The 17251-nt window shown below is 41.5% G+C and overlaps 1 protein-coding gene across 1 annotated transcript in view; it reads left to right on the top strand.

Annotated features, from left to right (window-relative positions):
* RP1 (RP1 axonemal microtubule associated) overlaps nt 1–17251 on the top strand; it is a 219783-nt gene that overhangs the window by 187037 nt on the left and 15495 nt on the right. The window contains exons 48-53 of the mRNA XM_056854917.1: nt 6384–6591; nt 8310–8369; nt 9275–9450; nt 9954–10173; nt 16631–16788; nt 16934–17009. Coding sequence (XP_056710895.1) covers nt 6384–6591; nt 8310–8369; nt 9275–9450; nt 9954–10173; nt 16631–16788; nt 16934–17009 — 898 coding nt within the window. The remainder of the gene's footprint in view (nt 1–6383; nt 6592–8309; nt 8370–9274; nt 9451–9953; nt 10174–16630; nt 16789–16933; nt 17010–17251) is intronic.

The following is a 17251-nucleotide window of genomic DNA, read 5'->3' as shown; positions in this document are numbered from 1 at the left end:
TTTGCAAGAGGTGGAGAAAAGGGTGTTCTTTGTTCTGAGTCCTACATGGCCCAGCTGGCCATCATCTGTGGATTACCTAACAATTAACAATTTGATTATTTTTCCACGTTTTGAAAATTGCATCTGTCTATCTATGACAGGGCAAGGTTAAGACTTGCTAAGTCTATCAAACAGATAATTAAGTCAAGTAATTGATTTACCACAAGCCAAATTTTTGTCTGTTGTGATATCTGTGAGACTGGACACTCTTCCACTACGCATTAATCTGACAAGCCGGGTTTTCATATTTTTAATGGTACTTTGTTATTTACATAATCATCTTTATTTGCTGTTTTGTAAATGTTTTGATGTGATTTGTATCTGACTGTATTGTATTTTTGGCTCGAGACCTTTGGTCAAAGGAGCTACTGTTAATAAAGGAAAGGATTTATTACAGATTACTTCCAGTCAGTTGACTTGCTTGTCTGAAAAAGGTAGTTGGTCAAGAAGTTAACAAGTTGATTAACAATATTTGTGTTTTGTTTTGTTTTTTTCCTGTCAAGTCACAACTGACTCATGGTGACCCCATAAGGTTTTCAAAACAAGAGACATTCAAAAGTGGTTTGTCATGCTTCTGGTATTCCTTGGAGATCTCCCATCCAAATACTTGCCAGGATCAAGGCTGAGTGAGTGTGACTGGCTCAAGGTCACCCAGCAAGTTTCCATTGCAGAGTGGGGATTTGAACCTAGGTTTCCCAGATCCTAGTCCGACACCTTAACCACTACACCATGCTGGCTCTCTAATAATATTAGTAGGGTATCATTATTTTCTCTGAAATGCTTGGGATGCTTTTAGTTGTTGCTTTGACCTCTGCTTAAAAATCCTTCACAGGCTAGGGATAAGGGGGCCAGTTATAGGCCTGTCTCCAATCTACCTTTTCTGGGGAAGGTGGTAAAGCAGTGGTAGAGCAACTTCAGGAATTCCTGGCTGACACATCTGCCCTTGACCCATTTCAATTTGATTTCAGGCCTGAGTTTGGTAGAAAGACAGCTTTAGTTGCACTGATGGATGGTCTTTGCTTGTAGAGTTGAACAGTGGATAGGCTTTCTTGTTAATACTGCTACATCTTTCAACATCCTCTGGCACTATGCTTATCCATTGGCTGTATTATAAAGTTGGTGTTAATGGAGTAGCCCTTTGATGGTTTTGGTCTTTTAATGCTTGACCAGACACAAGAGTTTTCACTGAGTAGCAGAATCATCTATCCAGTACTTTGAGGCTGTTGTCAGGTGGCTGAGACAGAACAAGCTGTTGTTGAATCTAGATAAGACAATGCTGGTTGGGAAAGCTGATGTTCTAGAGGTCCTGGATCCACTTGTGCTGGGCAGAGTGGAGTGCTCTTTAAGAGTAGATTAAGAGCCTGGAGGTGCTCATGAACCTAGCCTTGATGTTTGGAAAGCAGGTTGGTGCAGTGGCCAAGAACATCCTTCCATCTGCTGCACCTGGTTTGCCAACTCTCTCTTTTTTTAGACTGAGCTATTCTGACCACACTGATCCATCCTTCTGTAACCTCATGATTGGATTACTATAACATGCTCTATGTTGGGCTGCCCTTGAAGACAACCCAGAAGCTCGAGCTGGTCCAGAATGCAGCAGTGTTACCAGGGGCCCTCTTCCTAGATATGGGCTCTCTGCCCTGTCCATCTTGGCTCCATCTTGTTTGCTTTGGTGGCCATTTTAGGAGCTAGCAATGCTATGCTTTAGAGAAGGTGAGGCCAAGGCTCTCCTTGGGCTATGCAAGTGAGTGGCCAAACTTTTTGTGGGAGACTGATTCACTGATAGGACATCTGCATGTCTATCCATTGCCAGAGGAGCTTGCAAAGCCAGGCACCCACCTAGGTTTATCAATGTAATTTCATCAGCAAACACAAGTCTTCCTGAGTACAAAATCTGATTACTATCAAGCAGCCAGGTTGACTCGATTACTTTTTACTAACCTCGCCTGAATGTCTCCTACCAATCTGCCCCAGTCATAGAAATCATAGAAACATAGAGTTGGAAGGGACCACCAGGGTCAAGTCCAACCCCCTGCACAATGCAGGAAATTCACATCTACCTCCCCCCCCACACACCTAGTGACCAGAAGATGGCCAAGATGCCCTCCCTCTCATCATCTGCCTAAGGTCACAGAATCAGCATTGCTGACAGATGGCCATCTAATCTCTTCTTAAAAACCTCCAGGGAAGGAGCGCTTACCACCTCCCGAGGAAGCCTGTTCCACTGAGGAACCGCTCTAACTGTTAGAAAATTCTTCCTAATGTCTAGACGGAAACTCTTTTGATTTAATTTCAACCCGTTGGTTCTGGTCCGACCGTCTTGGGCAACAGAAAACAACTCGGCACCATCCTCAATATGACATCCCCTCAAGTACTTGAACATGGTTATCATATCCCCTCTCAGTCTTCTCCTCTTCAGGCTAAACATACTCAGCTCCTTCAACCTTTCCTCATAGGACTTGTTCTCCAGACCCCTCACCATCTTTGTTGCCCTCCTCTGGACACGTTCCAGCTTGTGTACATCTTTTTAAAATTGTGGAGCCCAAAACTGAACACAGTACTCTAGTTGAGGTCTAACCAGAGTGGAGTAAAGCGATAACATCACTTCGTGTGATCTGGGCACTATACGTCTGTTGATGCAGCCCAAGATTGCATTTGCCTTTTTAGCTACCACATCACACTGCTGACTCATGTTCAGTGTTTGGTCTACTAAGACCCCCAAGACCCTTTTCACACACACTATTGCTCAGACAAGTCTCCCCCATCCTATAATTATGCATTTGTTTTTTCCTACCTAAATGCAAAACTTTACATTTGTCTTTGTTGAAGTGCCTTTTATTAGTTCTAGCCCACTTCTCCAGCCTGTCAAGATCAACCTGCATCTTGGCTCTGTCTTCTACCGTATTTGCTACCCCTCCCAATTTAGTATCATCTGCAAATTTAATAAGTCATAGGTGAAGCCTCCACTCTGCCTGGATACATTTGTATACCTGGCTGCATAAAGATTGTTTTTTGTGATGTTTAACTTATATACACGTTTGCTCCTGTAAAACACTACTCAAAGGCCATATATGCAGGGTTGATTCTGCTCCTTGCTCAATGCTGATTTTTTAAATCCAACCTTTAAAACAACTATTCATGGTCCCGATGCAAGAGGAGAAAGTAAAACAAATCCCACCCATCCCCCCACTCGCTTGATCCTTCATTTCTTTGTTCGCATAGCTATTAGCAATAGTCGTTTACCTAGCTAAGCCGCGGCTGGGATTCTGCATGCTTCCTTCAGTGAATGCTTCGATACGGGGGTTGAGCAAATACAAAAGTTCGCATTAAAGGGGCTCTTAAGAAATGAGAAGCAGGTATGCGCTTGCTTTGTAGTGACATCTGGAATGATGGTTCAGCATGAAGAAATAAAAAAAATATGCGGGGCACTTCAGCCTGGAACACGCTACTAATTACCAAGCATAAATGGCCAAAAAGAATCTTCATATCAGAACTGCTTTTTGGCCAGTGTCTTATTAATTCACATGTGTATAGAGAGGGGGAAATTCAAGTAAAGTTTAAGAATTACAGCAAGATGCTCATGCATAGCATTCTAGTCAAATTTCAGAAATAAAAATTGAGCAATGCAGTATTTCTTGTGTGTTGATGTTGATTTGGAGAAGAGATCACAGTTTGGAACTGCAAAATAAGGATGAAAATTCAATAAGGAAAAATTTGGAAGCATCACTTCTTTAAATAAATATATGTGTCTCCTAAAATATCACTCCTCTGTAGTCTGGTTTTTTTTTTGCCTATTAGATTCTTAGTGTTATACAAACAATAGCCCTATTGTTCTGTTGCATGAAAGGAGAAAAAATCATAATAGCATTTAAAAGGTAGATGTTCCTGAGTTAATGAGGCTTGCAAATACATAAATACCTGGACTCCAGGGGGATTGACAGCCTGATTGACAAGAATTGGCCATTTGTGGTTCCCATCATCCTTTACCGTTATTTCTATTCATAGATGTCCCAGTTTTGAATTCGAGGATATTCTTCATGCCTCTTCTACCAGGTTTCATTTTTGTAATTCTATTTTCAGCTATGAAATAACTCCAAAAGAGAGAGGAGAATAATCAGGCCACAGTCTGGGATTTTTGAAGCTTTAAAAAAAATTCCAATCCTAGTTAAAATAGGTTCCTTTGGTAAAAGGCTATTTAAAATTAAGATTGAGAATTGTGGGGAATTAGTTGAAGCAAGGACTGTATGAAAGTAGTTGACATTCAGGACTTCGAGAAGAGCAATAGGATTCACCATTTCCATGTCTGCTAATAATGTTATTTTTGCTACCCAACAATCATGGCTGGACCACTGAGGATATATGATTTATGTTTATGCAGATACTGTTTATTCAAAATCTCCTGCTCCTGCTACAGCTATTGCTGCCAAAAAGGGAAACAGAAAGCTTTCAGATCTGGCGTTGATGAGTACAGGATAATACGAACTCAGGTTTAAAAAGTCAGCAGGAGTTCTCAGAATCTGTGACCTTGGGAAACATTACATTGTGCAACTGTGTCCTGCCAAAGTTTTCACTGCAATACTGAGATTGTAATTTTTTGTTATTGGTACATATTGGATAACGAAAGCATGAGGATTTATTGGTTTTTCGAATGGTGTTTGCTTGCTGCTTATATGATAGAAACTTCAGAACCATCAGCTTGAGACTGCTAACCTTTTTGGTCATCAGTAGTATAACTTTGCTAGCTCTAGAGTCTTTACTGAACGGCAGTAGTGCAATTTTTGAGCAAATGATTTCCCCACCATATCTAAGGCATTATTTTTCTTAAAATACCATGTGAGACTGGAGTGGATTTTGTTTTGCATTGTTAATTCTCTCTCGCTCAATAGAAACATTAATCATCACTGAAAGTCTGCTTTCTAGTGACGATTACATCTGCTTAGGAGGGTTGGGGAATGACCCCCTAACTCAATTTATCCCCCTCATAAGGTGGTTTTACACCTTAGCTTTGCTTTTTCTACCTAAGGTTGCTTCTAAGTTCCACCTGGCCCAGGTGGTCATGCTACTGGTGTCCCCCCCCCCCCACCAATCCTTCATGTTCAGCAGAAAGAATCCTATACTGTTTAGATATCAAAAGAGCTTTATTATTCTATTTACAAAAGACACAACCTTTCCAGCAGGTCCACAGCTTGCTTGTTTGTTTTGCCGGACTGTGTCAGGGTCATGCAGCGTCATCACAAACTTTGTCTTGCTGGATTGTTCAGACTATTAAACTTTGTTATGAGCATGCTGGCATTTTCTGTCTGCTGTCAGTTCAAGCTCATTGTACCAGGTCACAAGATTCTTCAGCTGCCTTCTTTGTCATCTGAAAAGCTGTGACAGAGTCTTCTGCTGACGCTTTCATATTACGCTATGCTGTGGACACAGATGCCAGACAAAAATCAGCCATTGGGAAAGCTTTTCTGAGTTCTCTCTTCAATTGAGAGACTCATACTCACCTCCTGGTGAGTAGCTTGTTACTCTCCCAGTGTGGGACTGCACAGAAAACCAACAACAAAAATAGGATTGCACTTACCTGTAACTATTGCTGAGTTCTCTTCTGTGCAGGCACACAGTACCCCCTGCTGCCCTGCTGTGAGTTATCTGTTGTGTTTGGTTTCTTTGGTGGCTCCAGCAGCTCAGGAGAACTTAGGGGGATATTGCACCTCTCCCTCTCAGCACACAATGGTTTTGGTGGGGAAATGCAACCATGCACACCAGGAAGGGGGGGGGCTAGAAAGTTATCTCCAATAGCTAGGGTTGCCAACTTCCAGGTACTAGCTGGAGATCTCCTGCTATTACAACTGATCTCCAGCCGATAGAGATCCGTTCCCTTGGTCAAAAGGGCTGCTTTGTCAATTGGACTGTATGGCATTGAAGTCCCTCCCCTGCCCAAACCCCGCCCTCCTCAGGCTCCACCCCAAAACCTCCCGCCAGTGGCAAAGAGGGACCTGGCAACCCTACCAATAGCAGGCCTGTGCATTCACAGTCTCAATGTGTGCCTGTATATATACGTGTAAGCATGGTGGTGATAACATGGAGCTCAGTGCATGTGGGAGCTTCTTTTTTTTCCTGTGTGCCATGCATAGGTATGTACTTTCCATTACAATGCTACTTTGGTTTGTTTGAAAACCACTGTGATGTAATTTGTTTTTGCTGTAAGCAAGCTTGCAGTTTCCCATTCCTCCTCTTTAATGCTTACCTGCATTTGATGAGTAAAACACTGCACTTATTACGCTTTCCATTCATGATATCCCTGTGTAGCTATTGTGATCACGACGCTCTCTGCATATTGATTGTAATCTTTCCAGGTGGATATTTTTCAAGTGGAAGCACTAGATATTGGGACTGTGCATGAGCTTGTTGTGGAAAAAGAGAAAGGCTCTGACTGGCACCTTGAGAAGATTGTTGTGGAAGAGCCTACTGTAGGAGGAAAGAAACTACTGTTTATGGCTCAGACATGGCTAAGAGACAGAACCGATAAGAAAAAGTTTGCTTCAGTAACCCTGAACGTAACAGGTCAGTGTTATTTGATACACTAAGTATTTGCTGAGAGTCGCCTTCAGAACTGCACAATATACCACATTTTTCTGTTTATAAAAAGCCTGTTATAACAGAAAGCACACCCTGTGGAATCTGCTTACAGAAACAGCAGCACTAGCCAGCTTAGCAGTTAACATAAATGATATTAATAAACTTACAACAAAACGGAATATAATTTTATTAGGGTTTTATGTCACTTGTCATCTATTTGTGAGCCACACTACCCCAAGCCAATGGCTGTTATTGTAATGTCATGGAATGTTCACAAACATTCCAACTTCAGAGGGGGAAAAACGGTCTGAAGAATGCTAACTAATACACTAGTGTTTATTAATGATGGGCAAACTCCCCTCAGATTGCCTTAATGGTTACCCAAGATTTTCCACACTTGGGAAGGCAACTGATTTTTGTGGGATCTTAGAATATAGGTACACATAAGGGAGTTTTTCACTGGCCCTCCTTTTCCAAACTCTTATAATTGCAAAGGAGTGAGAGTCAGTTGCAGGATGATGGTACTGTAGGCCTTCTCAGGTTCAGAGAAAACTGCTGTTCTGACTTGGAATCAACAAACCTTTTTGGTTCCATGCCAAAAAGAGAGAGCCAATTATTGTTGACTGATGGCTATTCCAGCCTCACCATTGCCTGATCCAGGACAAATCCTATTCTACTGGCAGTTATACCTGCCCTTCTTCAACAACTGCAATGTTTCACTTAGTCTTGGCACATCCTTGGGTTCCAGCACAGGTGGATGATGCAAACCTAATGAGATTCAGTATGGGAGAAAGGGGGAGAAAATTTCTTACCCACAACAAAATTCAGTGAGTCACTCTCCTAAATCTGCAGGGGGGCAGGATGCCATTGCATGAAAAAAATTATCAAGTATGCAGCTATGACAGAACTCTTCTTGTTTTATTTTTTTTAAAATTTTGTTCTCACACACACCAACCCTCACTATCACTGTTGAGACTTATAACACCATTGCCACTAATTATGACAGATCCCTTATTTGCTATAAAAAGTCAGGAATATATGGCACAGGAATGTGGTTTGTAACAGAATAACAGAATTGAGGAACTTAAGATGGTTATGTTCAAGTGATATATTGTAATTCCAAATGTATCAAGGTGGTTCACATACAAATGTTTAAACTTTTATTTTCTACTGAGAGTGATTTCTCTTGGCAGTCACTGGTTTGTTTCTTAAACTTAACCTTATTTTACAGAGTTGTTCTTTAGTTGGAGGAGTTAGGAACATTAACACACTCCCCCAGTTTCTCCTTTAAACTGGCCTGGGATCACACCGTTTGACAGAGCTACTTCCCATTAAAGTCTTAGGGATCATTCGATCAACCTTAGAGCTATTTTCCTAGATAACTGATTATGGATCCTTCCTGACCCAAAACCCAAATGTGTTCCTTTTCACTCCAGAAATGAATCCTCCACCAGACAGCTTGCAGCTTACACAGTCTCCAAGCTCTGTCTGTTAACTTCTCTCCCAGTCAGCTGTCAGTTATCAATTGTCAGAACCCCACAACTGCCATACTCAGAATTCTCTGCAAACTCCCTGTCAAACATGGGGGATTCTATTACTAGGACAATTCAATAGAATACAGCTGTCCATCACTACAACTATACAACATAGCCATTCATGTAATGTTTTACCCACATATTATTTTTTTATCTTCCTTTAATTAGAAATACAAGAAAGGAAAAGCAAGGCTTCTTCCCTGTTACGAAATCAACAAATGAGATCAGGTAATTTTATACCATAACAACCAAAGCTGTGTCATTATTTTTTATCCCAATATAATGGTGTACCCTATGGATAATTTATACCAGATAAAAACCTGTACTCTTAGAATCATAGAATCATAAAGTTGCAAGGGGCCATACAGGCCATCTAGTCCAACCCCCTGCTCAATGCAGGATCAGCCTAGAGCATCCCTGAGATGTTTGTCCAGCCACTGCTTAAAGACTGCTGGTGAGGCGGAGTTTACCACCTCCCTAGGTAGCTGATTCCGTTGTCCAACAACTCTTACTATAATTTCCGCCCCTAATATCCAGCCAGTACCTTTCTACCCATAATTTAAACCTATTATTGTGAGTCCTATCCTCTGCTGCCAACAGGAACAGCTCCCTGCCCTCCTCTAAGTGGCAACCCTTCAAATACATAAGGAGAGCAATCATGTCCCCCCTCAACCTCCTCTTCTCCAGACTAAACATTCTTAAGTCCCTCAGCTTTTCCTCATAGGGCTTGGGCTCCAGGACCCCTGATCATCCTCATTGCTCTCCTTCGCACCTGCTCCATTCTGTCCACATCCTTTTTGAAGTGAGGCCTCCAGAACTGCACACAGTACTCCAGGTGCAGCCTGATCAATGCAGTGGGACTATGACATCTTGCGATTTGGATGTTATGCCTCTGTTGACACACCCCAAGATCGCATTAGCCTTTTTTGTCACAGCATCACACTGGCTGCTCAAATTTAACTCACGGTCCACCCATACCCCAAGATCTTGTTCACACCACTACTTCCCAGAAGTGTATCCCTCAATCCAGTATGCATGTTCCTAATTTTTGTTTCCCACAATTTTCTTGTTTTCTTCGTTTTTGTTTTCCTCATTTTTGTTACCCACAATTTTCTTCTGTTTTACTTGTTCAGATGGTTTATGGAAGATTTACTTCACTAAATGTCAAGAAGATTCATCAGAAGAATTTGAGAAGTCTTGGGAAAACATTTCTAAACTGGTCATGTTATTTTATGGAACAAATGGCAAATCTGAACCAATTTCCTTGGGCAGCAAAAGAGATCAATCTAAGAACCATATAACATATGATGTAAATTAATGTAAACCTTATTTATTTTTAATTACAGTGAAGCGCTTTTCTTAGAGATAACAGAGACTTCAGTTAATGGCTGCCTAATTAGTTCACTGGTTCTTCACTCATTCATCAATATGGGAAATACAGAACTGATTGTTTACAGTATTTATTCTTATCTAATATCTGTAGTGGTGATATTTATCACTGTTAATACAATGGGTGGGGTCATTCTAACAAACAATATTATTTAGTAATGTGTGTTCTCATCTTTATGTTAGCACTGAAGATTGATATTGAACAGTCACTGTATCATTGGTTCTGACCATGAAAGCCTTCGACAATATTTTAGTCACTGTATCGTTTTTAGGTATTCAGAGCCAAACTGCAGTTAATAGTGGGATTTCCTCCGAGGTCAGCAGAACTGTAGAGCGTTTAGAAAATGCTATTTCAAGGTGTCCTTTAAAGCCAACTGAATCACTGCAAAAAAAAAATCAACCATCTGTCTTTTTTCATCTTAGGTACATTTCCCATCTGATCTTGGGATGGTCTATAAAGTGACACTTGGACTTCACCATTTTGGAGAAAGCATATCCCAGTTGTCTCTTCATCACTGTAAAATACAGAACACAGTAACCCTGGATACCTTTAGTCTCTCTATAAATAAAACACTTCCTCTTCTTAATGGAGACCGATGGATTGAGCTCCCTGTAGAGTGGCCATTAAGGGAAGTACTTTCTGGTAGGTATAAATTGAAGTACCTCTGATATTGCAGCTCAAATCTTTATCAGGCAGATCACTATAATTGTCTTTGACAAAGTATTTCATTAAAAAAGATTATAAGATTTCCGTACACATTTATTAAGGAAATATTATTTATCTCAATATGGTAAGTTAAGGCATAGCCTTCATTCACTGCATGCATACATATATTTATATATACATATATCCTGCATACATTCAGCTGTATATTTTTGAGGTAGGTTACCGCAGTAATAATAAATGTAAATATCATAATATATCACCAAATTGTGAGTAGCCAGTGATTAAAACAATCAACTCCAGATCAGGCATTAGCAGGGGAAAAAAGAGGGGGGAAAAGCCTAGGAGAATAAAGAAGTCCACACCTGTACCCTAAAACTAGTAAAATTAGAGCCAAGTAAGAGCTGTGGGAATGGCACAGAAAAGACACCACCACTACAAAGGTCATACCCGTGGTAGTCATCTACAAATCTTCCGAAGGTAGTGAGATGCAGAACATAATGTTAATCTGTCATGTATGTGACAAGAGCATCTTGATTCCAGAGATTAGAGCCCATTCCTGAAGGGGGGGTAAACCTCCTTAGGAGCCAGCATGACCGTGCCAGCATAGGTGCCACTTTATCACAGAATAAGGTGGCACCTATGCCAGAGCAGGGGCAAACACGCCGGCATGTGGGGGCCATCAGCCCCATCCGCTAGCGCAGCCATGCCGCCAGGGCTTTCCCAGAAGGGAAAGTCTGTGCTGGAATGGGGGGGGGGCATTCCCAGGGGTGAAGCTGCCTTTAGGCAGCATCCACAGCCCTTTCGTCCTGGGAACGCCCTCTTGAGCGGTGGCAGGGCTGTGCCACTGTTTTCGGTGGCGCAGCCTTGCTGTTCTCTATGGGCATTTCCCCATAAATTTTGCTAAAAGGGTTTTTTAGCCTCCATGTTGGCCAGGAAGCCTCGGAGGAGGCACAGTGGCTGCACCACTCCCAGCCGCAGCAGACCCACCCCGCCTTCAGGAATAGGCTGCCCGTGGTAATAACCACCACTTTAAATTTTGAATAGAAGTAAATAGGCAATCCCTTCAAAACTGTCAAGGTACATTCCCAATATTTTGTGCCAGTCAGTGGTCCTGCTGCTATACTTTACAACTCCTTGCAGAGCACATTATAATCGTCAAATCTGATGTGGTCAAAGCATGCATCACCATAGCCAAATCACATTTATTGAGGAGAGGCCACAGCTGCTGGTGGTGGAAAGTGCTGTCAAGTCGCAGCTAATTTATGGCTATTCCATAGGGTTTTCAAAACAAGAGATGTTCAGAGGTGGTTTGCCAGTGCCTGTCTCTGCATAGTGACCCTGGACTTCCTTGGTGGCCTCCCATCCAAATACTGACCAGGGCTGGCCCTGCTTAACTTCCAAGATCTGACAAGATTAGGCTAGCCTGGGCCATCCAGGTCAGTGCATACAATATGGAATGTGGCATTAAAGGTCTTTGATTTTAGAGTGGGGTACACCCACTGAAGTTGGGCAAAGGCACTACATGCCTCAGAGGAGAACTGAGCCTCCATATGTAGATGGGGATATAATAGTACCCCAAACTGCAAACCTGCTTCTTCAATGGTATTACATCCTGATCCAAAACAAGATGACTCTTCAATTCCTGTTAGGCTACATTATTAACTAACAGCCCTTGTGTCTTGTCTGGATTAAGTTTCAGTAATATCCACCCCATTGCCACCTTCATGGACAATGCCTCTAAATGTCTGTAGCCTCCTCTGAATCAGTGGGAAAGTGGGGAAATGTAGATGGGTATCATCAGTATACAGAAGATACCTCACTCCAAATCCCTGGCGATGGTTCAGAGCCTAGCCATGTTGATCCTCAGTGGAACAGCTGGATTCGAGGCCCGTAGCACCTTAGAGACCAATGAGATTTTTGAGGTATAATCTTTGAAAAGTGAAAGCTGAAGGGAACTTTTGAGTCTTGAAAGCTTATACCCCAAAAATCTCGTTGGTCTCTGAGGTGCTACTGAATTTCAAATCTAGTCCCTAATCCATGGACGGTCTCTCCCAGTATCATGTAGGTGTTAAACAACATGGAGACTGATAAACTGTGTGAGGTCCCCTAGTACAATTTCTAAGGATCTATGAAGGTGCATCTGGCTGGATAGGAATGAAGCCTATAAAGGTGGTTCCCCGATATCCATCTCACCTTTCCAGGTCAGAAGGAGGATACCCATTGCCAATGAATGTGATGGTGGTCACTAGTTTAGATGGCTTTAAAAGGAGATTAGACAGATTCATAGAGGATAGGTCCATCCAAGGCATTATATTCTTTGTACTTGGTAGCAGTAAAGCTCTGAATTCCAGGGTCATGACACAGAGGCAGGCAAATCACCTCTGAACATCTCTTGCCTTGACTTACGGTGACCTTACCGGGTCACCATAAGTCAGCTGTCACTTGACAGCCAAAAAAAAGGCTAGGCAAGAACCCCACCTGGCCCCACCCACTTTCTAAAAACACTTGGTGGATATCAGGAGAGGTGTCAGCAGGTGCCATGGTGCCCATGGGCACCACTTTAGGGACCTTTGCTCTAGGAAGAAGTCCTGCCTTCTCCACGTGGTGTCTTTAGGCCTGCAAAAAATTTTTGATGATGGTTGAATTACTCAATGGCACTGAGCCGGATGCTTTTTATATGCAGGGTCATTTCCTGACATATTCTGAAGTCTTGGTGCTAAGAGGGGGAGGGGAAGCTGGGAGGCTGCTGGTATAGAGTTCAGCCATGTGTTAATGATAGAATGTTAATCTAAGAACATGGATATCCTCTGACTTCCCTGACAGGTTTTTACTTGGAGAAGATTTTTTTCTAGATCTCTGGATCTAGGAGCTCCCTTATAGGTCTAGAGGGGATAAGATACAGGGAAGGTTTGGGAAGATTCTGGTGTCTCCTGATCTCTCCAGCCTTCTTCAAAGAAATGGTCTTTTCCAGAGTCCTCAGATGAGCAGACTGTTCTGGGGTCTTGCCTTGTTGGGGTCCTAACTTAGGCTGTTGAAACTATTCTCTCCCATAAAGAAGCACTCCTTGTCCTCTGGACCCACACAGCTCCAGCCTCTGAACTGTAACAAACTAAGATGAGAAAAGATCAAGGTAGTGTGATGTAGTAGGGTGCGCCTGTCCAGGCAATCTGTCCACATCCTCAAGTTGCAACAACGGTAAAATTAAAAAAAAGTCAACTGTTTCAATGCTATGGCTATAAACTTTGTTTATTTACAAGATTTTTGTGCTGCCACTTGCTTGTTTAGGGGTTTAGTTTGTTTAATGGATAGATTAAATGGTGAGGGCAAATTTTAGTGAATGGAGTTGAGAGTTAAGAGCATGCCAGTTTATTTTTGGAGGTGATACTAGTCTTGGTGCATTACTATACTAGGCTTTTAAAGAGATAGATAACCTTTCCTTCTAAAAGTTGGGTCTTCATCATGTCTAAAAGATAACATCAGAGATGGTGTTTAAACCTCCAGGATTAGGAGAGATTCCATGTACAAATAGCTGCAAGGTCTCTAGGTTCTGGCTCCCTTCTGTATATAACAAAGGAGCAGGGATGTAAGGCAAGAGTGGGAAGGAAGTACACATGCTCAAGGCTCAATAGCATAGTTGGGGAAACAGCATTCAATTCGCCCCAAGGAACAATACGTTTGGTCTATTAGACTGCAAATTTTCACACTTCCTTCAATTTCACAAAAAAAAAATATGCCATGTTGAGATTTTTGGCATGGTGCAAATTTAATCAGTTAATTGACTAAACTGTGAAAATGTAAATTATTAAAGTAAATTATTTGGTTGTAGGTATTGATATAGATAGAACGTTGCAGTAAAAGCATGAAGGGCACTTCATCATTTTTATGTTAAATATTCCTTGCTGATCTTAAATATGATGCAAATTTTTCTTTCCTTGTCAGCTGATCTCCACTTACAGTTCTGAGACCTTATCTGGGATGAGCCACACTGAGATTATCAAGCAATACCTCTGAGTTCTACTTTTCAATGCAATCTGATGGCAGATTCACATATCTACATGTAGTTGACCAACACCAGACCAAACCAGAGTCAGAATGAACTGTAAATCACATAAGATAAATTCAGAAGATTTCAGATAAGAAAAAAACCTGATTGTTTAGTATCATTCCCCTTCATCATTTAAAAACACGTGGATGATTCTCTAAATGAGAATACCAACTTCATTGTATTTAGCCATTTCTATAGATGCTCCTGACAACTAAAGAAAAAGATTTGCACCTGCAATATGTACTCACTGAGACAATCCAAGATCATACTGCCTTAACCCCCCCCCCATTTATGCCCAGGAAATTTTAAAGCAACAATACCAACTGATGCACACGGTATTCAAAATGACCCAGGTTACACAAAATTAGCCCGACTTTATTGTATGAAAAATACTGCCGATCACTCACTTGCTAATGAAAATGTATTTACTCATAATAACTGTATTTTTAAAGTATAAACAGAGTACAATAGGGATATGACAGTTGCTACTTACACTTGCCTTAAAATGATTGTATTGTTCCAGCCTTGGCCTCTGATTATTTTGTCTCAATCTATCCTGTGTGACCAAAGGAATTGTAATGCTGTAGATGTGCCCTTATATGCCCTTACCTGGATGGCCCAGGCTGGCCTGAACTCATCAGATCTCAGAAGCTAAGCAGGGTCAGCTCTGGTTAGTACTCTGATGGGAGACCACCAAGGAATACCAGGGTCTCTATGCAGAAGAAGGCAATGGCAAGCCACCTCTGTTAGTCTCTTGCCTTGAAAACCTCACTGGGTTGCCATAAGTCAGCTGTGACTTGACGGTACTTTACACAGAGATATGCCCTTAATGGCCCTTGAGTGCTTGGAAATGGTTTTGTACAAGTGCCTTGAGGGCTTGAAAGAGGTAAACTTCCTGTCCAGCTGGGGAGGGGGGACAGGTGTGTCTGTGGAAAGAAATTGTAGTTTTGATGTTGGAAGACACAGAGAAAGAAGCAGAGAGCTGCTTCTGTGACCAATTGGTACTTCAGCATCATTTATAAATATTGGGATCCCAAGCCCCTGGTTGAATCTGACCCCAGCTCCCATTGCCTAGCACCTCTCTGTGTAACAGTGGGATAATTTTAAAAACAAACAGCTTCATGTGCAATGCTGTGTCACTTTCAGTAAAAAAAATCAAAGTGTCATAGGATAGCTCAAGGAATTGCAATTCCTAGAGCTACACATCATCTTTTTTGAGATTTTGCCAGAAGCGATGACATTAAACTCACAAAGCAGCCCCCTACCATGTCCCTGCCCCTAACCCTCCTGCTTGCTCTGACAACCTTTTAAAGGATTGACCTAGGACACAGCCTCTGCAGAGGCTGCATGCAATGCACTCATGCAACAGGCACGATTTTGCAGCTGTTTCTGTCCTGCTTGAAAGGTGGGTTTCAGTGGTGCTGGGAGACAGGCCTCTGGCCTGTAGGGTCCTGCAAGGTTCGATCTTGTCTCTCATGCTTTTCAAAATCTACATTAAGCCACTGGGAGAGGTGATCTGGACATTTCGTTTTGAGTTGCTACCAACATAGGGATGACACCCAGCTCTATCTCGTTTTTCCAACAGATTGCAGGGAGGCCATAGAAATCGACTGGTACCTAGAAGCAGTTTTGGGATGGATCAGAGCTAATAGCTGAAACTTAATCCTGGCAAACTGGGGATGAGGCTGTTAGGGAGAAGGCCTGACCCTGCTTAACTTCCGAGATCTAATGAGATTGGGCTATACCATGCTGCCTTCCCTCCCATTAAGACGAAAGACGAGTTAAAGTTAATGTTGTTTTGTCAATTTCAATTTAGTTGAATTTTTAGCTGAGCTATTTTCAGTTGTTATGATTCTGTACTGTTTGGCTTTATGTTCCCCTTATTTTCAAACTCTTATGCTAAAAGAAATGAGCTACAGCTCTGACACCATAGCTGCATGAACAAAGGTAGCAGCACGACGTATTTATGTAATGGTTGTTCCAAAAGTCTTAAATACCTTTTGTAAATCCCTTACGTACATGAGTAGTATTGGGACAGTCCACAGAACTAAACAAGCTCACTGAGGAGAGCTTGTTAGCTTAATGCACTTTTGTTGTTATTTTATGTCATAAACTTATTTTGAATCTCCCCCTCAGTTTGTCACGCTGGAGAAATACTGTTTCCCTTTTCTGGAAATAATAGAAATAACCTGTTCTGGGATCAGTTACACACTATTTGTATGTTCCTCTTCTCACATTAACTCCTCTTTCATTGCGAATCCACACATGCATGTTTCATTAGTCAGTGCCTACAACTGTCATGTGGCAGATGGCAGTAAGCAAAATTTTAAAAATGTGTTAATCGAATAGTTTTTCAAGACTGGCTTGACTGTTCTTTTTATCTTACAGTGGTCACGTATCATGTCAAAGTATTCTCTAATGACATTTTGAGCAAGATAAACTTGGTATCTGTATGTGTATGTGTGTATGGAGACAATGGAGATACTGGAGACAGGCCTATTTTATTATCTTTGCCACCTGTAATCCAGCAAGGAAAAGCAAATGAGGTATTTAATTTCATCATAATTATCTGAAATAAACCCTTGAAACAGTATTATTGAATCCCAAATGTAATGTACTTAAATGCATATAAAAACAATACACCTCACAGGCTCAATAATAATTCAAATTACCACCGGATTTTTTTAATAGTCATTTACAGGTCAGATAGATGCTGTGGACCTGGGAGCACCGCACAAAATTGAACTTTGTATCAGAAGCAAATCACGTAAGTTTATTTTACTGTGAATATTAGGCAAAATTAACCAATTGATATCTGTGTTTACTTCAGGTATTTAAGTCACAAGTTCTGCAGAATCAGACTCTCTTGGCTTTCATTCAATAGCTGCCATTTAGATTTTTGAACCTTGAAATTAAAAACATTACACTGAAGGCAACTACCACTGTTGATCTCTGTAGTACTTTACTGCTAGGTAGATGTGTTTAGGGTTAGAATTGTAGTCTGGCAAT

Source organism: Euleptes europaea, chromosome 8, assembly GCF_029931775.1.
Source record: "Euleptes europaea isolate rEulEur1 chromosome 8, rEulEur1.hap1, whole genome shotgun sequence".
NCBI classification, from domain to species: domain Eukaryota; kingdom Metazoa; phylum Chordata; class Lepidosauria; order Squamata; family Sphaerodactylidae; genus Euleptes; species Euleptes europaea.
The sequence above is the reverse complement of the archived record's forward strand: the minus strand, read 5'-3'. Positions and strand labels throughout refer to the sequence as shown.